Source organism: Camelina sativa, chromosome 8 (genome assembly GCF_030686135.1).
Source record: "Camelina sativa cultivar CO46 ecotype springtype chromosome 8, ASM3068613v1".
Lineage (NCBI taxonomy): Eukaryota > Viridiplantae > Streptophyta > Magnoliopsida > Brassicales > Brassicaceae > Camelina > Camelina sativa.
Window position 1 is genome coordinate 4555306 of NC_141887.1, and position 22460 is coordinate 4577765.

The window sequence follows — 22460 nt, forward strand, 5'->3', positions numbered from 1 at the left end:
TTTGGGTTTTAGGGTTTCACTTTTTAGCTCTCTAAGGTAGACAAATCATAAGCATATATAGTCGAAGCAATATAGGGAACTTATTGATTGCATTTTCGTTTTTTGGTTTTGTTCTTGAAGGAAAAATAAATCTAGACGAAAAAAAAGAAGAAGATTGCATGCGACGTGTGTGTACGTATGATTTGTATTGAATATCAGAAGACGAATGACCCAATCGTTGTATTTATTGCATGAAAATTTAGATATATATATCAGAAACACGTTAACAAGTTAGAAACTGCAGACACGTTATTCTCTTTAACTGAACCAAACCTAGCTATTAACAAGAAACACGTTATAAACTCCTGAAAAAGAAACTACTAGAATGTGTTAGAACAAAAACAAAAAGAATCTACTAGAATAAAATGATGAAAATCGTTGTTCACTTGTTCTTATGATAGTCGCTGTTGTGACACAGTGATACACATCACTGTATGATTCGTAGAAAAGATGGCGAAAAGGTCTAGTATTATCGAAATGACACATTAGTTGGGCTTCGTTGGGCCAACATTGTAATCGATTAAGATATCTATTGCGTCCATTTGATATCTAAAATCGAACCAATAAAGAGATACGTTAAAATAATATTAAAACAAGTCTTCCGAACAATTATCTTATTATTATAAAGTTGAGTTTTGAAAGTTAGATATTAACAAGATTTTTATAAGTGTAAAAGTTAATATTTTATAGGAGAGATTTGAGATTACAACAAAAAAACAAAATATTTTGTTTTAAACAATATTAATAATGTAAAAAGATAATTATCCAAAAATTACAAAAATTAATTTTTTAAAATAATTATAAGCAGATTATATATATATATATATATATTTCATAAAATTTGAAACTATAACATTATTACTTATTTTTAATTTTAAGTTATTAATTCTACAAAGAATAGAAATAGGATTAAGGAAAATATACAGTTAATTATTAATTCTAAATTTTGTAAATATTCACTTCTATATAAACATAGATCGTCTCATATTTTTCATCTAACAAAATAAATTATTCAAAAATATTGCTTTCAACTTTGTTCTATTAGTAAAACTTTTTTAATTGAAAGGTAAATTTGTCTTATTTTTTTAAACCAAAATTTTCTTCTACTTTCTCCTTTTTCAGTTTGGAATATATAAAATTAATATGTTGACCAAAATAAATTTAATATATGCATCTTATTTTTCTAATACTGTATTTTAAAATTTAATGTAGTATTTTTAGATTGTTTTATTTAATTTATCTTTTCATCTTTGAATTATTTGGGATTCATATATTATCGTGCTTATAATTTTTCTATTATTTTTTTATCTATGTCAAATTATTTTTTTTGTAATTTCTTTGATTGGTTGGTCATAGACCCTCTTTTTGGCAAACATAATTATTATCATTCATTTAATCCCAAAAAGAGATAAGGAGAATCTCATCAACCTAATAGTTAGATAAAATAGGCTAATCAAACACAAGCTTACAACAAACATAGATAGATAGATTGAAAAAACATAAATTGTTGTTGACAGATCCATAGGAGTTCGGAAACTATGACACCCTGGTTTGTGGATATGTTTAAAAGAAATGATTTGACTACCTATGTCACCAAAATGCATTTATCTTTTCGATCAAGGCTCGAGAGTTAAGCGTACTTGAGCTAGAATAATTTCAGGAGGGGTGACCTTTTAGAAAGTGATTGTCGGAATTGTGCGAGTGAGGATAAAACAAAGAAAATATCATATGGTGATTTGTAGGTCGGTAAACAAGTATTTAAAGCCTCACGGCCGTCAGATATATGTGGGCCAAAAGTAGGTTTAATGTGTTTATATAGACATTTTCTGGGTGGTGGTAAATAATATATTTGTAACATATAATATATTTAGATGTAAAAAATACGCTTTTAATGGTAACATAAATAAAAGATTTGTAAATAGATATAAATCAGTATATTATAGCAAAAATAAAACTTATAAATAAAGTACAACAAATAATAATATATTTTTAGTAAATTTAATTTAATTTACAAAATTTTAAACCCGCACATCGGGCGGAACCTTATCAGTAATATATATTCTATAAATTTCTAAAATAATATTATTTAACAGCTATAATATTTTAAATTTATTTGTAAAACATATTTTTTTAGAATTGGATTTTCTATTTTACATTTAAAATACAAATTTAAGAAATATAATTTAATAATTCAGAATTTAATTAGGGTTTAATTTTGAAGTGAATCCTATTTTTGAAACTTTGGAGATGATATGTTAAACTTATAAAAAATTTAAATTAATGTGATATATATACTTTATACATATAGTAAACTAAAATCTTGAAACAAAAATCTAACCATACGGTATAAAAATACTACCATAAAGTTAAATTAAATTCGTTGTTCAAAAAAAAAAAGGTTAAACTAAAATTTTAAAACAAATACAGTATATATTTGATGTATGTATATATTAAACAGAACTAGATTATGTGACTCATGTTATAGAATCCTACTAAATTGTTTATATAAGTGCAAGGTAAACACTGTTTTATATGTTCTAATCCAATACGGTGACACATTAAAAAAAAAAAAATTGTGCTATCAAAACAAGATTTTTTTCTTTATATGTTTTTTTTTAATGGGTTTAATGATCGGATTAGTAAACAATAACAGAACGAATTCCACAAAATGGAATTAAATATGATCCTGAAGATTACAAAAGGATAACATATTATTATCTATATAATCCTTGCTAATTAGTGGACTACAAATTTTATAAGTTGGGAACTATAAAAGTTGCCAGTAAACTGGTAAAAAGTTGCCAAATTTTTTTTAGTCACATCGTAATTAGGAAAAATAAAAGAGATGTGCTTTATGACGATGATGATTTGACGATCTGCTTGAATTGAACCGAGGCGAGGACAGGAGGAACTAGGAAGAAGGGTGTTTTTGCCCTTTTTCTATTGAATGAGTTTTCGATCCACGATTCCGTCTGAATCAATACGCGGCGGAATCCGAATCTGATCTCAATGTCCTTCTCCTTCTTCAAGCCCTCAAGGCCTAAAACGCCTCAAGAGGTCGTTAAGGCCATCAGAGACAGTCTTATCGCTCTCGACACCAAGACCGTCGTCGAAGTTAAATCCCTCGAGAAGGTTCTGCTCTCTCTCTCTCTCTCTCTCTCTCTCTCTCTCTCTCTTTTATTCTCTATTTTAAAGTTTGTACCTTTATGCCTTTAACTCCTCAATACTCTGTTTAAAGTTTGTACCTTTATGCGTTAACTACTGTTTTGGTTTGGTGTGATTGATCATCTCCTTGTAGCTGAAATTTTTTGCCTTTTGGTTTTGTGGGATTTTGGGAAATCTTAATTTGATTATTGGTATGGAATGCAGAAGTGTATGTATGGTTTAGCTTATCTTTATTTTTGGTTTAGGCTCTGGAAGAAGTTGAGAAGAATTTTTCTTCTCTGAGAGGAATGCTTTCTGGAGATGGTGAGGCTGAACCAAATGCTGCTGATCAAGCTGTACAGTTAGCATTAGAGTTTTGCAAAGAAGATGTTATCTCTCTTGTTATTCATAAGCTACACATTTTGGGATGGGAAGTAAGTCTGATTTCTCAATTTGTTTCCCTTTTTGTTTATTTAATACCATCCCGTTTACGAACGAACCCGCTGAGTTGAGTTATGGTTGCAGGCAAGAAAAGATTTACTGCAATGCTGGTCTATTTTGTTGAAGCAAAAAGTCGGCGAGACTTATTGCTTTGTGCAGTACTTTGAAGATCATTTCGAGTTGCTTGACTCTTTGGTTGTATGGTAAATATTGTAAAGATTTTGTTTTTATTTTTACCTAGCCGAATTTTTTCCCGAACCTTATATGAGCCAATACTGAGAATTCACTGTTTATGAGCAGCTATGACAACAAGGAGATTGCTCTGCATTGTGGAAGTATGCTTAGGGAATGCATTAAATTCCCTAGTCTTGCTAAGTAAGACAGATCCCATATCTAGCCTTGACTTTTCAATGTGGTTACGAACCTGTTTAAATGATTTCACTGACACGCGATGGTTGAGATTTTTATTTTTTTTCACGCGGTTAAATTCTTGTAGTGCCGTTTCAGGTATATTTTAGAGTCTGCCTGCTTTGAATTATTCTTCAAATTTGTGGAGTTGCCTAACTTTGATGTTGCTTCTGATGCATTTTCAACATTCAAGGTGATTTTTTCAACTACATTATTGACTTGGACTTGTTTCGGAGTTTTGTCTATATATACCTTACTTCCTTACCTCTCTCGTAGGATCTTCTCACAAAACATGACTCTGTTGTCTCCGATTTTCTCACCTCTCATTACAGTGAGGTTTGATTCAGCTTCTTTTTCATGTTTGGATGACATGAGAAGTATCTCTTTGTTATAAATTCTATAACTAAATGAAACACAGAACCGAAAAACTTAAGAAGATCCTATAACCTTTAGCTGACGGGTTATTTATGGTTATTTCAGTTCTTTGATGTTTATGAAAGACTTTTGACATCTTCAAATTATGTGACGAGAAGGCAATCACTGAAGGTTCTCTTGGCTACAATTCTTATGTTGGTGCTATATTCGTATATATATGACCTCTTGAATAGTGTTGTTAACTATGGGAGTTTCGTGGTTGGTGCAGCTTCTCTCAGATTTCCTTTTGGAGACTCCAAATTCACACATAATGAAGAAGTTTATCTTAGAAGTTCGTTATCTGAAAGTCATAATGACACTTTTGAAGGTAAGCGGTTTATTATGGTCTCATCTTTCCTATTTGGCGGTTACTTTGTCAAATAAGTAATTGCATATGAACTAATCATCTTCATACTGAGTAGGACTCGAGCAAAAATATTCAAATATCAGCCTTCCATATATTTAAGGTAACGTATCTCTTTGTTAAAATCGGCAGTTGATTTGGTAACAACTGTTAATAGGTCTCTGAGGAGAAGTTATTATCAGAATTTGAAGCCTTTTAACCGCATTGTGCGCTTACAGATCTTTGTTGCGAACCCTAATAAGCCACAAGAAGTGAAGATCATTTTGGCAAGAAACCATGAGAAATTACTCGAACTTCTTCACAATTTGTCCCCTGGTAAAGGTATGATTCAAACTACCTGATAGCAATATTTATAAATATTACCCTCCAAATTAGACTCATTCCATTAATTGATATCTTACTTAGGTTCCGAAGATGATCAATTCGAAGAGGAAAAGGAGCTGATCATCGAAGAGATCCAAAAGATGTCTAGCCTGCAAAACCTCAAACTTTAAACATTCTTTTGCCTCATCACTTCTCTCTGTTCCATATGGTGATTCCGAGTCCTGCAAATGAATTTTCTAGTTAACTCTGTGTTGTCCAAATTTCATTACTGCTTGTCTAAACATGAACCTGCTGTTTTTTCTAATGAGTGTAGACTGTGTAGTAATGTAACGTTTGATTCTCTTTGTTATCGCTGAGTTGTTCAGAATTATGAAGATTATGCTTTGTTGCCCCATATATAATTTATATAATATAAAGAGTTAAAAGACCATAGCATTTTGTTGCCCTTTTATGAAGATTGTGCTTTTGTATGTAATCTTCGAAATGGATAGACTCATCCACTTAACCATTCAATGAAACCCTTTTTGTTTTATTTCCTAAAAGAGGTCCAAAAACAATTACAGATCTGCAAAAATATGGAATTCAGCATTTTTTTGCTGATGAATCAACCTAACGATACAGTTCTAGAGTCGCACAATACTTTCAGCAAAATTAGTAGTTTCTTTCAGACGATCTGTAAATTTGAAGAAGTTACAACAGAATCAGGCATCTTCAGATTTCTCATGAGTGCAGCATATGTCACACCAGAAAGCTCCAGACCTAAGGCCTTAAGCTCCTTATATACTTTCATGCCTTTCTCAACCTTATTTTCCTTGCAAAATCCCAGAATCAAAGCATTATACGTGATAGCATCGGGTGCAACCCCTGTTTCAGACATTTTCTTGAAAAACTCAAATGCCTCGTCTGATTTACCATGTGAGCAGAAACCAGTGATCACCGTATTGCAGCTTACCGTTGTCTCTCCATAGCCTTTTCTGAGCATCTCACTGTAGAATTCTCCAGCAAGCACAAACTCGCCTCTTTTTAAGTGCCCATGTATCATCACATTGTAAGTTACCTCGTTTGGTTGCATCCCTTTTTTAATCATCTCAAACCACAGCTTCCTCGCGCTTCCTAACCATCCCTTCTCACATAATCCATGGATCATTGTAGTATACACGACTCTGTCAGGTGCATAGCCTTTGTCTTTCAAACTATTGAATATACAAAAAGCCTCGACCTGCTTCTTATTCTTACACAGCCCATTTATAACCTCATGGTATGTATAAATATTCGGTAAATGGTTCCACGCAATCATCGTATGAAGAATTTCCGACATACAAGCATAGTTCCCAATCTTACAGAAGCCAGATATCAACTTGGCATACACATCATGTCCAGGATCAAGCCCTTGTTTCAAACCTTGCTTGAGAAGCTCATAGCCTTCTGAAACCTCACCACCATCACACAAAGCTTGAATCAAACACCGGATCCTCTCTAGATCAACCTCAGATTCCATCATTCCCTTGTGAAGTTCCCAAAAAATATCGAGTTTCCTCGCTTTCAAGCAACCTAATAAAACAGCATTGCAGGTCACAACTGAAGGGCTAATCCCAGTCTTTTTGAGTACATTATACACATCAACAGCTTCCTCTACCAACCCATCTTCACTAAGACACTTAACGTATTGCTCTAAAAAAGTGGGCTCAGGGTTAAAACCAGTGGTATCGAGAAAACTTTTAGCAGCTTTCACGGCTTTTGCATCCAAAAGGGCAGCAAAGAGAAGATTTAAAGAAACAGGATCAGGTGTGTAATCGTAGTTCGAACACAACCATCGAAAGAACCACAGAGAAAACAGAACATTGTTCTGAGATTTCAACAGTTCCCGGAAAAACAAAGGATCCGCGAAATTAAACGAAGGGAAATCAGATACCAGAGTTTGTTGCCATCTCTGTCTCTCTCTCATGATCGTAGAGACGGTTTTGGCCATCTCCGTATACGTTCCACCTCCGGCGCATTTCTGCTCATTGGGATTGGATTCACTATCCCGAGGCTCCAGAGTTAGACTCCGTAACTGGGTATTAGGACTCTGTCGAGTTCGGTTTCTAAAGAGACTGATCAAATACGACTGACCTCTACTCATGGCGTCTCCGCTAACTTTTCTCTGATTGCGTAACTCAAAAAAACTCGTGGGCAGACTCGAATTCAATCTCCGAAGTAGAGCCAGACGAAAAGGTTTACTTTTTATTCCGGGAGAAGAGAAAAGTCGAAACCTTTCACCGGAACCCTAGATTCTTGATCGATCCCCAATTTTTTTTTATTTGGATCTTTCGTTATCTCACATCCAGAAGATGATAACAAAGGTTTGGACTTTTTTGGAGTAATACAAATAATATAATAGTTAATTTTATTACAGTTATGACATCAAATATGAGATTGGTCTTTACTCTTTAGTCTTAAAAAAGGGGATTGCTTTTTTTGTTGTTTCTTCATCTTCTCTCTCTATCTCTATCTCTCTCTCTCTCTCTCTGTATCTATCTATCTATCTATCTATCGTCTTCGCCGAAATCCCTAATTAATTCTGTGCGTACCACAAATCAATTTCCCGCGCAAAGAGAATGTGGAAGGTCGTGAAATGAAGCATCTTTGTGAATTCCAACCGCCGAACAGCTGAGAGTTTGGAGCTCTCTCGCAATCTCCGTCTGTTACCGATTTAGTTGGTCTTTTGGTTCGCTTCGACGATAATGGAGAAGTAATTTTGGGGGAAAGCTATGGCTGATTTGGTCTTTCTTTTATTAGTATATATTATTCGTTCTTTGTGTTGCTCTGCTTCAATTAGATGAGTGTGTATACTTAGAATTTGTCATGTTTTTGTTACTGTTGAATTGGTTCGGATTTTGATTAGCCCTTTTGTGTAATTGCAGTGTAGATACTGAGCTTAACAGTTTCAACAACATGGTTGCTAAAGCATACCCTGTACGGGTTCTGCATCACAACAACAACAACAACAACAACGGTTTAAGTGAAGATGAAGAAGGTGGCTCAGGAGTTGAACCTTACGTTGGTTTAGAATTCGATACAGCAGAGGAAGCTCGTGAGTACTACAACGGTTACGCCATTCGAACGGGTTTTAAGGTTAGGACTGGTCAGTTGTATAGATCAAGAACTGATGGTACGGTTTCGTCTAGGAGGTTTGTGTGTTCAAAAGAAGGTTTTCAGCTGAATTCTAGAACTGGATGCACCGCGTTTATACGTGTGCAGAGAAGGGATACAGGGAAATGGGTTCTTGACCAGATACAGAAAGAGCATAACCATGAGCTTGGAGGTGAGACTCAGGTTGAGGAGACGACTCCGCGTCCTTCTAGAGCTCCTGCTCCTACTAAGCTAGGTGTGACCGTTAATCCACATAGACCTAAGATGAAAGTTGTTGATGAGTCTGATAGAGAACCACGGTCTTGCCCTGGTGGTGGTTTCAAACGCTTTAAAGGCGGTGGTGGTGGTGAAGGAGAAGTGAGTGACGATCATCATCATCAAATGCAGCAATCTAAGGCTGTTACTGGTACTGAGCCGTACGCAGGGTTGGAGTTTGGTTCGGCTAATGAAGCGTGTCAGTTTTATCAGGCGTATGCTGAAGTTGTTGGGTTTAGAGTTCGGATTGGTCAGTTGTTCCGTTCGAAAGTCGATGGATCAATCACATCGAGACGGTTTGTTTGTTCGAGAGAAGGGTTTCAGCATCCTTCAAGAATGGGTTGTGGCGCTTACATGAGAATCAAAAGACAAGACTCTGGTGGTTGGATCGTTGACCGTCTCAATAAAGATCATAATCATGACCTTGAACCAGGGAAGAAGAATGACGCCGGTATGAAAAAGATAACGGATGATGGAACCGGAGGATTGGATTCTGTTGATCTTATTGAACTAAACGACTTCGGCAACAACATCAAGAAAACACGAGAGAACAGAATCGGTAAAGAATGGTACCCGCTGCTTCTAGACTATTTTCAGTCTAGACAAACCGAAGACATGGGATTCTTTTACGCGGTCGAGTTGGATGTCAGTAATGGAAGCTGTATGAGCATCTTTTGGGCGGATAGCAGAGCAAGATTCGCTTGTAGTCAGTTTGGTGATACTGTTGTTTTCGATACTTCATACCGAAAAGGAAACTACGCTGTTCCGTTTGCTACTGTCATTGGTTTTAACCATCATAGGCAACCTGTGCTTCTTGGCTGTGCCATGATTGCTGACGAATCTAAAGAGGCTTTCTTGTGGTTGTTTCAGACATGGCTTCGCGCCATGTCAGGTCGTCGTCCAAGATCCATTGTAGCTGATCAAGATTTGCCTATCCAGCAAGCTTTGGTCCAAGTCTTTCCCGGTGCACATCATCGGTACTCAGCTTGGCAAGTTAGGGAAAAGGAGCAGGAGAATCTCAGACCGTTTCCAAGCGAGTTCAAGTATGAATACGAGAAATGTATATACCAGACTCAGACAACGGTCGAGTTTGACTCAGTTTGGAGTGCTCTCATCAACAAATACGGGCTTAGAGACGACATTTGGCTCAGAGAGATCTATGAACAGCGTGAGAATTGGGTTCCTGCGTATCTTAGAGCAAGCTTCTTCGCTGGAATCCCGATAAATGGAACCATTGAGCCTTTCTTTGGTGCTTCACTTGACGCTCTGACGCCTCTCAGAGAGTTCATTTCTCGATATGAACAAGCACTCGAGCAGAGACGGGAAGAGGAAAGAAAAGAAGATTTTAATTCTTACAACCTGCAGCCGTTTCTGCAGACAAAAGAACCAGTGGAAGAACAATGCAGAAGACTTTACACGCTAACAGTGTTCAGAATCTTCCAGAGCGAACTCGTACAGTCTTACAATTACCTCTGTTTAAAGACATACGAAGAAGGAGCAATCAGTAGGTTCCTGGTGAGGAAATGCGGGAACGAGAGTGAGAAACACGCGGTGACTTTCAGTGCGTCGAATCTCAATTCGAGTTGCAGCTGTCAGATGTTTGAGCACGAAGGACTTCTCTGTAGACATATCTTGAAAGTGTTTAATCTTTTGGACATAAGAGAGCTCCCGTCTCGGTATATACTGCACCGATGGACCAAGAACGCGGAGTTTGGGTTTGTGCGTGATATGGAGTCAGGCGTGAGTGCTCAGGATCTTAAGGCCTTGATGGTTTGGAGTTTGAGAGAGGCTGCTTCTAAGTACATAGAGTTTGGGACTTCGTCTCTGGAGAAGTATAAGCTTGCTTATGAAATTATGCGTGAGGGTGGGAAGAAACTTTGTTGGCAGAGATGATGAACTCGGCTTTGACCATGTAAGACCAATCTTCTTCATTCTCATGTCTGAAATTGAGATCAATTTGTGTCATGTCTAATTGCATTCATGCCTGAAAGCTGCTGAAGTTTCTTGTGTTATAGAAACTACGGATTTAAGTGGAGTTTTGGCGGTGTTATCGTTGCTGTAGGTGTTTTTTTGGCATTACTTGAAGAACATGAAGTCTTGGTGGCCGTCTAATCTTAACCTTTTTGATAACATTATCACTGCAAGAGGTGGATCAGGTGTTGGTGGAGGTGGGAGTTTTGTGGTTCCTAATGATAATCATCATTGTAATGGTGGTTCCGGTGGTGGATCGATGACATGTTTGTTATCTTGTATGTTTGTTTATGTTGTTCCAAAGGATCTGAGAAAGTGAAAGAACAGATCAGAATTAGGACTTTGTGTGTTTTGGTGGGAGGAGGAAGATATAGATCCTGTTTAGTGAATCAAATCGTTTGATTTTGATGCTTAAGTCAGTAGAAGCAAAGAATGTAGCAGTAATGTAATATTATTATTTTCAATACCTTTTTCTTATATTCGCATCAACCAAATAAATCATTTTACATGATCAGAATACTAAGTTTACATGATCAATCAATCATTTTTAACGATTTTTTCTCTGTTTGTAACTGATGTAAAAATTATTCAAAACTTATGTCACAGTACGGTCCCTGATTCAGTTATGCTCTCGCTCAGGCCATGATTGAAGCATGATAACATGGAATAGCCACAGCGGCTGCATGTGCAAAGCTCTCCTTGGACCATTGGAGATGTTGGTGTATATTGTATACCATTATGCCAAGGTCTTTATTGCAAGATGATCAAGGACATGTACTTAAACCACACTCCGTAGGACCGTAGGAGTTGGGCAAGTGTGAATGTTATAATCTTAATATAGATTTGGTAGGAACCCGAACCTAGAGTAAAGAGATCAGAGCTATCATCTCGACTGCAAAAACTAGACTAATCTCTTTTTTTTGTTTTCTAGAAAGGTCATTTGAAAATAAATTAGTCTAAGCTTAGTGATTCTAACTTTATTGCACACAGATAATAAACAAAATAATCATTTGAAAAAAAAAATATTAGATAAAATAAATGAACAACCCGTGACATAGATAGAAATAGTGACTGAGGGAGGGGTGTTATACGTTTGTACAAGATTTATAATAAAAAGTTACTTTTGCACGTCTTTTTGTCGAAACAAAGATAAGTTATTACTTATCAGTTATCATATGAAATGTGCAAGTCACGACGTCTCGTGATCAGCTAGGAACTGGTCGTCAGATTGAACCGGAACTTTTCCTGGCCGAATCATAATTCTATGCTGGGAATAAAATGCGCTTGGATAAAATTATTTTTTGAAAAACCAAGTTAAATCAAAGAGAAGTCATTACATTGACGTAATAAGCCACACAAATGCTTAACTACAACATCTGCATAAAGTCGAACAAAAATTGAAGGGTTGGTGAAACATTAATTGATGAACATATATATATATATATATATATATATCAATAATTTGTGAAAATAAGTAGAAAGCTCAACTAGAAAGCGTGTGTATGCATGTGAACGATCCGAAGTGGTAATTATAATAACATACACTCAAACAAAATTTAATGTTCATTTTGTTTTCTTATATAAACAAACAAACCCTGAGTGATATGAATTCAAACATTTCATTATTTCTTAACTTTTGTTTTTTTTTTTCTCATTCTGAATTTCTGATATGTTCAACAAACTTACGTAAGAGAGAAAACAAAAAAAAATCTTCTACTCTCTTACGTACAATGGAGATTCAAACAACGGTTACAACTTTTTTCGTACCTTAATAACATTGTCCACTTTCGTTCGCGTAGTCAGTTCTTCTACAATGAGAGATGTCGAATTCAAGATTAAAGATGACTTCCCACAATGGGTTACCAATCTCGACAAAAAATTTCTACATTCCACTCCCGAGGTAACAAAAACACATATTCTTTTATCATCTACAACCTCAAATCACTGCCGTGGTTAGTCACATAGGCTTAGGGTGGATAAAAAAAAAATGGTATTTGTTATTAAAAAAGGTTAAAAGTAATATATATATATATATGGTTACCTATACGATACTTAGATGATATGTATTTTTAATTGTTTATAGATTTATATTATTTTGTTACTATGATAAAATCATCTATATATATATATATATAAGTTATTTGATTGTTTGATACATTAAATATAGTTTACATTAAATTCTACATAAATATAATTGTAGGTGTGATTGTTTATATATATAATGGAAATTAGTCATTTTTTGGTTCTTTGATATGTTCAATAGATATTAACAAAAAAATAAGCAATATATATATAAAATATGAGCAAAACATAAGTAAAATATATAACCTAACTAAAAAGATACGTGGCTTTCCAATTTTTATTTTTCACTATTTTGTGGCCTTGGGCAAATGCCCTTTTCATTACACATGACCCACAGTGGTAAAAGGTGGATAACAGCACAACAAAACTAAAACGCTAAAAAAACACAACTTAGACGATAAGAAATTAGATGAGGAATACTTACTGTGATACAAGTTCATGCAGAACCACTTTTACCATAATGGTAAATGTGGATAACAGCACAACAAAACTAGAACGCTAAAAAGCACAACTTGGACAACTAGAATTCTCTGTATATACGTATACAAATGTATCAACATCTTATTTTCTCTCTACTATTCTCACTCTTAGACGTAAAATTTCCATGGCAAAAAGCAATATAGAGTTATAGAGAAACATACATTTTTATTGATTTTATATTAAATATTTGTTTTTATAAAAAATTTGGTTTCTTTTAAATATTCCAGAAATATCATAATTATATGTTTAGTTCAAGAAATATTGTATAGACAATTGTATAAGATGAATTTAGTTATACATATAAATATATTAGGAGAGTTACCCACATTTTTGTGCTGGCAAATACTGATTATAAACAATAATTTTAAATTTTTTGATTTTTATTTTGTCAAAATTAAATATATATTCTTTTTTGTTCGATTTAGTAGTAATTTTATATATATTTTTAAAACATGTATGAATCAAATTATAGTCATCAAAATATTTTAGTCTTGTAAAGAAACAAACTATATTGTTTGTACAGGAGTACCTTACGAGAGAGGGATTTAATCTAAAGTACTAGTAAAATAAAATAAAATCATATTTGTACCAGAAAAACTGGTAAAATTATATATAAATTATGTAATTTCTGTTATATATTCACCTATCTACCACTATAAAATTACCATATCTATTTTCTTGGGTCAAACAGTAACACATCTAAACTACCAACTTTCTATATATTATTATTATGGTACATAATTTGTTAGCATTAAATTTGAAGATATGTTTTAGCCTATACTGTATACTAGGATATATCTCGTGTTTAAAGCACGGGTCAACATTAAAAAAAATAAAAAATAAAAATTATTGTTTTATTTTTTTTAAAAAAGTTATTTTGTTTGAGATAATATTTATTTTTAATTGTTATGTAAATCTATTAGTCTATTTGAATACTAACTATTTTAGAATATTATAGTATTTTATTTTTGATGTATTATTACAGTTTTATATTGTTTGTTTGTTGTATTTGCATTATTATTTTGTGAAATATAAAATAGTAATTTTAATATTATAATTGTGAGCAAATAAAAATTATTAATTTATCATCTATATAAATTTAGTTTTACCAACCCGCCAATGTGGAAATTAAAACACACATGATAATATATCTTCGTTTTAAAAAATTCAAATCACAATATATGCAGAAAAAAATATGCATTTTATTAATTATAAGTAATATATGAAAATTCCAAACAATTTGTAAATAAAATAAAATAAAGATGATAGGAGAATCATAATTTGAAATCTTAACAAAATCTTAGGGGGAGGTATTGGTTTAGGATTTAGAAAGAATTTTAATGACTTTAAAAATTAGGTAAAATATGTTGTTATTCAATCAAGACTTTTAAAAACTCTTTAAAAATTTGGTGTTATTGGTTGTGGATTTATAAAAAGTTATCTAAAATCTTGATAAATCTAGTGTTATTGGATTAAGAGTTTTATAAAGTCATTAAAAGTTTTATGTTATTCAAGTAAAACAAAAGAATCTTGGATTGTTAATGAATTCAAATTTTATGTTATTGGTTTAGGATTTTATATCATTTCTTTCATAACAAAAGTCATGAAAACTCTTTCATCAAATCGAAAGATTTTACAAGATTAGAAAAAACAAATCATCAAAATTTTAAAAAACTTCCTAAACAATCTCTTAGAATCCTTCATTTTTAACTTTCAATTTTCTATGATTCTAACAATCAGTAAAAACATAAAGTCATTAAAATTCTTTCTAAATCCTAAACCAATACCTCTCCCTTAGAATTTAGTTATTAAAAATAATTGTATAGTATACTTGGATATAAAATCTTAGTTTTTAAAATTCTGATTGGTTTATATATTTTTTTAAAAATAATTAGTAATTTCGTCCATAATTTATTAGACAGAGAAAATATTTTTTTAGATTTTTTTTAGATTTGATCTGTGAGTGTTTTTTATTTTTAATTAATTATATTTATTTAAATTACTTAATTAAACTTAATTAATTTTTCCTAATGGCAATTGAATGTAATTTTTTACACATTTTAACATTAGTTTCATATATGCACTTCCCAATTAATATAGTAAGATATAATTATCTCACAAAAGGTGTCAAACGTTTGGAATAGAAAAATGGTTCCATCAGTCAAAAAGAAATTGATATTGGTTCATATAGTGATTTTATTTATTGTTGTCTCATCATATGCAAGATTTAGTATGATGGTTACAAGAGATGAGATCGACTCCATATGCAAAGCAAGCAAAGATTTTTCTTCTTCACTTTGTTTCGAGGTTTTAAATCCAACTTATGAGATTGCAACATTAAGATCTCTCTGGCCTCATCAAATATTTGATCAATTATGAATCTCAAAATATGTCAGATACGCTGAAGCAATTAAAATTGTTTGTGGACAACAGTAGAAGACAATCAGACAAAAAAAATGGGCAACATTCTATATATATGCCTCATTTCACAAGATAAATCGGCAAAATTATGAATTCTAGGCACATCACAAGAAAAACCTCTCTTTTAATATGTAGAGTATAAAATTAAAAAAAAAATATAAAACTACAAAATGGGAACATTATACATTTGCGTCATTTCGTGCTAGCTACTCCTAAAAATGAAAGTTAATTATTACTTGAAATGAATACATAGTATTCCCATTTACCTCCGTGATCAAAATTATGTTTAAAACAAAAAAAAAATGCTTCCTTCAGCTATGATGATATGATCTTTTTTGCTGGCAAACCTAAAAAGGTAAGATGAAAGCTAAACATATGGTTTCTAAATTACCAAGATGTGCTCTTTTTGTTAAGAGGAAAGCTAAAAGTGGTTTGTAAATTATTTAATTTATCATCTTTCATTCTACTTGATTGACATAATAGTAACATTCATAATCATGGTACATAAAATAATAGCAAAAGAATAAATCAATCAACAACACACAAAACACAAACACACAATTACACCATCTTACTTAAACAAATGCATAATATATAATCTTTGGAAACTCAAACTCTCCCAACGTGAGGCCTTTCTCCAGCCACAGTTTCTCCAACCCCCACGTGAATAGCTCCGGTGCACACCAACTGAGTAGCACTCACAATTATTGTCAAAACTTCAAGAGTTCTCTGCAAATACAAAACACAATTTTAATCTCCATAAAAAATATACATTTTGCAAATTCTCTTGAACAAAAGGAGGAGGAGGGTAAAAAAGCTCACTAGATTAGCTTCGGTCCAGCCTATGTTGATCTCTTTACATGCCAATCTGTGGTGTACCAAACATTATACTCGGTTAAGATTTGGTTTATTAAATTGAGCCGGATTAAAACACGGTTTGATTTAAATAATAAACCGGATGGTGAGTTACCCCATGGCGAGGAGAGTGAGAGACCAAGAGATGAGAGAAGAAGCGGCGGCAGAGTGAAGATTCGGAGAGTCCCACTGAAGAACGTTCATGATTCCGGTGAGTGATGTGGCCATTCCGACGACGCCGGCGATCAACGTGAATATTACGAAAAAACCAGTCGCCATGTTCCCCACGGGGAAGTATATCGGGAAGATCTTCGCCGGAAGAGACAGCGTCGACGCTACAAAAAAAAAAAAAAAAAAGATTGATGACGTTTTCAAATTTATAAAAATGTTGGATTTATTTGTTAACTAAGAGAAGTTGTTAAAAGTACCGGACTCGCGAGTTCTCTCGATGCCGTGATTAACAGCCCAAGAAGCGATGACGGTGACAACGAAATAAAGACCAAGATTCAGCAGCAGAAGCATGAAAGCTGCCGACTTTGATCCTCCTGAAGCCATGCCTACAAGATTCTCCGACAACAAATGTAATAAACAGACAGGTCTTTTACTCTTAGTTCTGTCTTGGGATAATCACAAAGATCTCTGTATGTGTCATATATTTATCCAGTTCATAGGAATAGAAAGTTCCTTCAGCTGGGAGCAATCTTTTAAATTCTTTACTTTATCCCTAACTTTGGGCAAAGAATCAAATCCTACCAAAACCATTTTGCTTATTTGCTGTCTTCTGCGCAGAAGAAGAAAAGAATAGCTAGAGATAGAGAAATATAAAACATCTTTCCCGGAAAAATAAGAGAGACGCAGAGAGTGAAAAGGTAGGTGTGTGGACCTTTGTTGCATATTTTAAAGTTTAAACCAATAAATTAAAGAATATATTGCATGATTGTACATTGTAATTCATTCCTTCTTACAAAACAATGAATCGTAATATTTGCAGCTCTAAAAATGCAGAGCTTTGAGATAGATTGCAGGATGATTGTGTATGGTTCAGGAATCCTCAAGAATTTTCAAGGCTAGCTCGGCTAGTGAATGGACTGTTTTGCTATGACGGCTTAGTCCAACAGTACCGGAGAAAACATCGAAGTTCTCGAGCTCAGCTGTATTTTCTAGAACTTTCTCAAGCTCTTTCTTCAGACCCAACTCTCTAAACACTGCTACATTGTTCTCCACATCATCTTCCATCATCCAAATCACCAGCTCGATCACAAACCTCCTGATTCTTGGAACCTTGATCGCTGGCTTGTCGTTCTTTTTCAGAATCGAGACTAATGAGTACGCCAGTTCCTGCCTCTTGATCCCTGAATCCATGAAAACATATCCCGATTCTTTCGAACTCATGAATCTAAACACTTGTGCTGCCAATCCCACCATCACTTCCTGTAATTTGTTGTCTTCTGATGTTATTGACCTCAACACCTGCAACAAAAAAAAGAGAAAAGTTTCCGGATTTGTTATTGGATTCGAGTTGGGCGTAAATTTTTCAATTCAAATTTATATAACAGAACAACTAACCGTTGGTGCTGCTGCTTTAACGAACTTCAGGTCATGATAACAGTCATCACCAGAGTATAGGCACAAGTTTCTCAACACTCTTGCAGCATTTACACGGATTGAAGGAACTTCAAGTGCTTCCACAAGTCTTCCCAATACGCCAAGCCTAAGAACATGGAGGCAGTTACACTTGCTCTCCAACACAAGCATTGCTATCGCTTCTCCTGCAGCAATCCTCACACAACCCTCATTTCCCTCATCCCTTTGTGTCTTCCGTTTTAAAAATATGTTGAACAACTCTTTCAGAACACCACCCGTTCCACCAATTCTCTCCCTAGCTTCGGCCTCAAGCGCAAGGTTGGTCAAGATCCCAATCCCAAGCTTCTGCAGCTTAGGGTATCTCGCCCCGTGTCTCAGTACATCCCTCACGTTGCTAACTGTGAACACAATCTCAGAGATCTCTTTCCGGAGGCACTTCCCTGTGTTCCCTGTTGTACTAGCTAACATTTTCACCAGCTGCAGCGACCGTTTCAGTGTCAGCACCCGTGTCCTCGCGATGTCAGCGTTCTCATCCCTCAACATAACTTCATCCGCGTGTGTGAAATCAATTATCTTGGGGAGAAGACCTCTCGTGTTGCCTAGTTTTCCACAGTTGTCATGATCTTTAGCTAGTTTCTTCAGAATTAAAAGTCCCAAATTGTTGAATCTCCAGAAATCATAATGTAGATTATGGTCGTGGAACACTTTTTTCTCTCCAATCTCATCAGGAGCTTCACCTGATGATCTCGTGTTCTCTAATAAAGATGAAATCGATTCCATTGCTCCAGAGATCCCAGCGACTCTTAAAGAGTTCTGCTTTTTGCCAGCTAGTTTCGATAGTATCTCAGCAGCTGATCTCCTTATCTCTTCCTCTTGCAGATCTTTCCAGTTTAACATCTCCACCAACCTAGTAAGATCAAACAAAAACTTAGCAACAATTCCAATACTTCCTTAGTTCCTTGATACATTGCTCTGAGATATTGAATAGTAAAGACCAAACCTTTCAATGACAGGAAAGTTGATTCCAATCTTCTCAAGAGTATCCTCAGAGTACCGTTCAGTCACAGCAAACTGCCTAAGAATCCTCACTCCAATGAGCTGTTCATCAGACGAGTTAGAGTCCAAAAGCTCCATACCAAAACTCACTATATCCATCTTCAATCCATCAAATATACTCCCATTAACACACTTCGAATACGAATCATAGAAAAACCTCTTGATCGAAACCAAACCAGTAACACCAAACTCACACTCTCTAGTCACATTCTCAAGCAAATTACAACAACTGACTTGCCACTCCCAGTAAGCTTTCTCCGCAAGAAACAACAACGCCTCAGCAAAGGCGAGGGCATAAAATATGTTGAGAGCAGACTGTCTATTCCTCTTATCAGTATCTCCTTTGTGAACATCTCCATAGTTATGCCTAACAAGCTTGTAAGAAGCCAAAGCCACACAAGCCGTTGCAGATAGAAGCTGAAGCCAGTAAAGAAGCCTACTCACTGTACTGGAGATGAAGAACCATCTCGCGTATGGAAGAAGAGGTACATCTGAGTTCTTCCATGTCTCCAACGTCGTTTCTCTAACGACACAGTCTCTTGTCGCCGTCCCTTCCCTCGATCGTGGCTTAAAGATCGAACCACTGCAGAGAAACACACACAAACGATTAGTTAACATATGCTCTGTTCCGTATTCTGGGCCTGGGCCTGAGGGATATATGGGCTTAGGACCAGGTAGATTAATGCAAAAATTGAACCTGATTCGTTTTAGGTTCCTGAGAAGCGAGGCTGAGCTTGATCGGAGAGCACGAAAGCTACTGATTCCGACGCCGGCGACGGTCCACGTGGCTTGGTGTTGCCACTCGAGCTCGTGGCTTCTGCTGAAGATTCTAGCACCTTCGATTAGGAGGATGATGGTGATAAACCAGAAATCGGAACCGTCGAGCGTGATCGCGAAGCCGCCGAGAAGAACCACCGTGGCCCAGATAAACCCTAGGGTTCCGATTCCGGTTGCGGTTTTCTCGAGAATCGCGAGTTGTAGAGCGAACAGCGTTAGCTTCTTCTCCGGAACTGGGACTGTTGATTTTCTCCGAAACGCAAACGCGGATGAGACGGAAGCTGCGTCTGCGGTTTCGCCGCTGTCGCCTTTCTCAATGCTGCTTCTTAGATCGAATACGGTGTCGTTTGAACCTATAGCTTCCTCCAATTTCTCAAGTTCGGATACCTATTAAAAAAAAAATGAAGAGTATAGTTAAAAGTTAAAACTATTAATATTTAAACTGATATTTTTTTTGTTAGAAAATAATATATGATCAGCATTTCAAAGTTCAAATTTGAGATATTTATTGATTCTAATCTTTGTAATATAAAGAGGACAATATTAAGTGAAAATGTAAAACCTTGATTAAAAGTTTTCATGGAAATATCTGAACTAAAAAACAGCTTACATTAAAGAAGAAGTTAGAAATTTAGTGTGATAAAAACCTGCAAACGAATACTTCGATCTTCGTCGTCTTCAAACTTTCTTGAATCCATTATAAAACTTTCTTGGCTATTCTTTTTATTTACTCCGTTCCTACTCAAAAATCGCATTCGAATTGATTTTAACTTTATCAATCTTTCTTTCTTGCTTTTTCGTTTTTTTAAATAGTGATGACTTGAGGAGTTGTTGATGATGTAGAGAAACGAGTAAAGCGTAATTTTACATTCGACAATTTATATAATGGATGGATGTATCATGTATATATATAAAGAGTGAGAAAGAGAGGTAGAGAAAGGAGAGAGAGGGAAGCAAAATAGGCAAAAAGGAGTGGGGAGAAAGTCTGCAAATAAGCTAAATAACGCAAGAGGAAATGTGCAAGAAAGTGTAACTTCAAGATTTATCGTTGTATGATGGATGATGCTTCACACTGCAATTCTATGACCAAATGTTACATCACTTTTGTAACATCTTCTTGTATAGATACCTTAAAAAAGTCAATTTCTATTCGTTTTTTGCTTTATGTTTTTTTTCAGTTTAAAGTTTTCATTTCTTATTAGAGTAAATTACAAGGGCCTTGAATGACTGTAGATTTTAAAAGTGTTTTTGGTTTTAGATTTTTCAAAAATCTACTTTAAAGCCAATCAAGATTATGAAAAAATCAGATTTCCTAAAAATTAGGGAATCCAGATTTTGTTGGTTTTTGGTAATTTTCAAAGAAAAACCAAAATCTATGTTTTACTAGTTTTTCATTTTCAAGCGTGATTTGAATTCCTTTTTCTGTTTTTCTTTTTTTAATAAATTTTTAACACAAAATCTAAAAACCATAAACCAAAATCTAAAATCTAAAAACTAGAAACTAGAATTCAAAAACCACTTAAAAACTTGTAAACATTCATGGCCAAAGTTAAAAAGATTTGTACTATGTTGGTTACATGGTTAGTTAGTTTAGTTAGTTATACATGTTACTTATCTATCCTTTGGGCAATTCTATGACTTAAAGTTACATAATTACATGTTGCTTACTTATCCTTCTCAAAGCTGCCATGGCTCATTCTACCTCCCCTTTGATTTTTAAGGCAACAAAATATAACAGTATATAACTACTATTTTTAGAATCTAATATGATCAGTTATAATTGTCCTTATATCAATAATTGTTTGATTCCTTTGCAGTCTTTGTGTTAGGAAATGCCGTGGGGATTATTCGTATTAACCCGTTATGACTTACAAGTAAAAATATAATACTGTGTTTTTGCGTCTAGAATTTCTAGAAATTGGGTTGGAGAAAATAATACATTTTCTGCTAATGTAACCATATATAAATGTAAACGCAAGAAAATCTACATCATTTTTCATTACCATTCTCATTGTTTTTTTCCCAACGTGGCCAGATTACTACATTTGGCAGAAGATTTGTACATATACTTAAGATATAAGTCACAAATTATTGGTTCTAAAAAAGTTGGCGTACGCAAATGTAACGAAGTCTAATTGCAATAATTAAATAATAAGTGAGTCAATATAACTCGGTAAGACTAACGGTGACTTGCAAACATACGTGTTCCAGCAGAAGTCTTCTTGTGTGAAGTTAAAGGCTCAAATGGGATCCCTCCACTTTTGGACCAATTTAAATCTTTCCATTGTAGAAGAAAAACACACATGATGATGACTTTATAAGAGAGAACTAAATTTAGTAATCTCCTAGAGTTACAAATGTACTACACAAAATAGAGAGAAAGTAACAGGAAATTTAGCTCTTACAAATTATAATACTATATTTTCACTCCCCGTTATGAATCACACAACACTACAACAAAATTCGTCTCTGATACAATACGTGAAATCGAAATCATATCCTTGTCAACGATACAACAAAACTCGTCTCGAAATCATAGCCTGACTTTAAAAACGAATTGACATTGGTTCCAATAGACTTCTTGTAACACCCGCGATTCAAATTTTGGGAATTTGGTGACGGTGTTGATCGACACCAATTTCGGATGTGTTACCGGTTGGATTTTTTAATCGTCCGGTTTGCGTGGTTGGTTTTGGGAAAGCTCTAAACTTGA

General features: G+C 34.5%; 5 protein-coding genes across 13 annotated transcripts; 2 read left to right on the forward strand and 3 right to left on the reverse strand.

The window, feature by feature from the left end:
- The first annotated feature begins 2680 nt into the window (after positions 1-2680).
- Positions 2681-5564, forward strand: LOC104706207 (putative MO25-like protein At5g47540). 2 transcript variants are annotated; one of them, XM_010422365.2, is made up of 11 exons: positions 2681-3171; positions 3450-3617; positions 3709-3827; positions 3925-3999; positions 4132-4225; positions 4309-4368; positions 4513-4578; positions 4676-4774; positions 4869-4913; positions 5029-5131; positions 5216-5564. In XM_010422365.2, the coding sequence occupies exons 1-11, from the start codon at positions 3049-3051 to the stop codon at positions 5302-5304; spliced, it is 1041 nt and encodes a 346-aa protein (XP_010420667.2). In that variant the 5' UTR covers positions 2681-3048; the 3' UTR covers positions 5305-5564. The 2 variants fall into 2 exon arrangements, with proteins under 2 accessions (XP_010420667.2, XP_087318433.1); XM_087462307.1 differs by lacking the exons at positions 4676-4774; positions 4869-4913; positions 5029-5131 and having other exon boundaries at positions 2745-3171; positions 4513-4605; positions 5186-5564.
- A 78-nt stretch (positions 5565-5642) lies between these two features.
- On the reverse strand, positions 5643-7568 carry LOC104706208 (pentatricopeptide repeat-containing protein At5g18950-like). The gene has a single exon (XM_010422366.3). The coding sequence runs from the start codon at positions 7254-7256 to the stop codon at positions 5799-5801; it is 1458 nt and encodes a 485-aa protein (XP_010420668.2). The 5' UTR covers positions 7257-7568; the 3' UTR covers positions 5643-5798.
- Positions 7501-11006, forward strand: LOC104706209 (protein FAR1-RELATED SEQUENCE 12). 8 transcript variants are annotated; one of them, XM_087462299.1, is made up of 3 exons: positions 7501-7865; positions 8038-10433; positions 10584-11006. In XM_087462299.1, the coding sequence occupies exons 1-2, from the start codon at positions 7858-7860 to the stop codon at positions 10412-10414; spliced, it is 2385 nt and encodes a 794-aa protein (XP_087318425.1). In that variant the 5' UTR covers positions 7501-7857; the 3' UTR covers positions 10415-10433; positions 10584-11006. The 8 variants fall into 8 exon arrangements, with proteins under 8 accessions (XP_087318425.1, XP_087318427.1, XP_087318428.1 ...); XM_087462301.1 differs by having other exon boundaries at positions 7532-7865; positions 8043-10433; XM_087462302.1 differs by having other exon boundaries at positions 7566-7956.
- A 4897-nt stretch (positions 11007-15903) lies between these two features.
- On the reverse strand, positions 15904-16986 carry LOC104706210 (membrane protein PM19L). The gene is made up of 4 exons (XM_010422376.3): positions 16759-16986; positions 16446-16665; positions 16298-16343; positions 15904-16204 (listed from the first exon to the last, which is right to left on the reverse strand). The coding sequence occupies exons 1-4, from the start codon at positions 16883-16885 to the stop codon at positions 16085-16087; spliced, it is 513 nt and encodes a 170-aa protein (XP_010420678.1). The 5' UTR covers positions 16886-16986; the 3' UTR covers positions 15904-16084.
- Positions 16987-17225: 239 nt separating this feature from the next.
- On the reverse strand, positions 17226-20681 carry LOC104706212 (uncharacterized). The gene is made up of 5 exons (XM_010422377.2): positions 20395-20681; positions 19668-20134; positions 18915-19553; positions 17897-18821; positions 17226-17800 (listed from the first exon to the last, which is right to left on the reverse strand). The coding sequence occupies exons 1-5, from the start codon at positions 20500-20502 to the stop codon at positions 17372-17374; spliced, it is 2568 nt and encodes an 855-aa protein (XP_010420679.2). The 5' UTR covers positions 20503-20681; the 3' UTR covers positions 17226-17371.
- Between the last annotated feature and the right edge of the window lie 1779 nt (positions 20682-22460).

Bases quoted from the DNA above. Each gene is read 5' to 3' on its own strand.
- LOC104706207 (XM_010422365.2), top strand. From the start codon at position 3,049: ATGTCCTTCTCCTTCTTCAAGCCCTCAAGGCCTAAAACGCCTCAAGAG. The intron at 3,172-3,449 runs GTTCTGCTCTCT...TTTTTGGTTTAG, and splicing joins AAGTTAAATCCCTCGAGAAG to GCTCTGGAAGAAGTTGAGAA. The intron at 4,369-4,512 runs GTTTGATTCAGC...TGGTTATTTCAG, and splicing joins TCACCTCTCATTACAGTGAG to TTCTTTGATGTTTATGAAAG.
- LOC104706208 (XM_010422366.3), bottom strand. From the start codon at position 7,256: ATGAGTAGAGGTCAGTCGTATTTGATCAGTCTCTTTAGAAACCGAACT.
- LOC104706210 (XM_010422376.3), bottom strand. From the start codon at position 16,885: ATGGCTTCAGGAGGATCAAAGTCGGCAGCTTTCATGCTTCTGCTGCTG. The intron at 16,666-16,758 runs GTACTTTTAACA...TTTTTTTTGTAG, and splicing joins CGAGAGAACTCGCGAGTCCG to CGTCGACGCTGTCTCTTCCG. The intron at 16,205-16,297 runs GTGAGCTTTTTT...TTGTATTTGCAG, and splicing joins GCTGGACCGAAGCTAATCTA to AGAACTCTTGAAGTTTTGAC.
- LOC104706212 (XM_010422377.2), bottom strand. From the start codon at position 20,502: ATGCGATTTTTGAGTAGGAACGGAGTAAATAAAAAGAATAGCCAAGAA. The intron at 20,135-20,394 runs GTTTTTATCACA...TTTTTTTAATAG, and splicing joins ATCGAAGTATTCGTTTGCAG to GTATCCGAACTTGAGAAATT. The intron at 19,554-19,667 runs GTTCAATTTTTG...GTTTCTCTGCAG, and splicing joins AGGAACCTAAAACGAATCAG to TGGTTCGATCTTTAAGCCAC.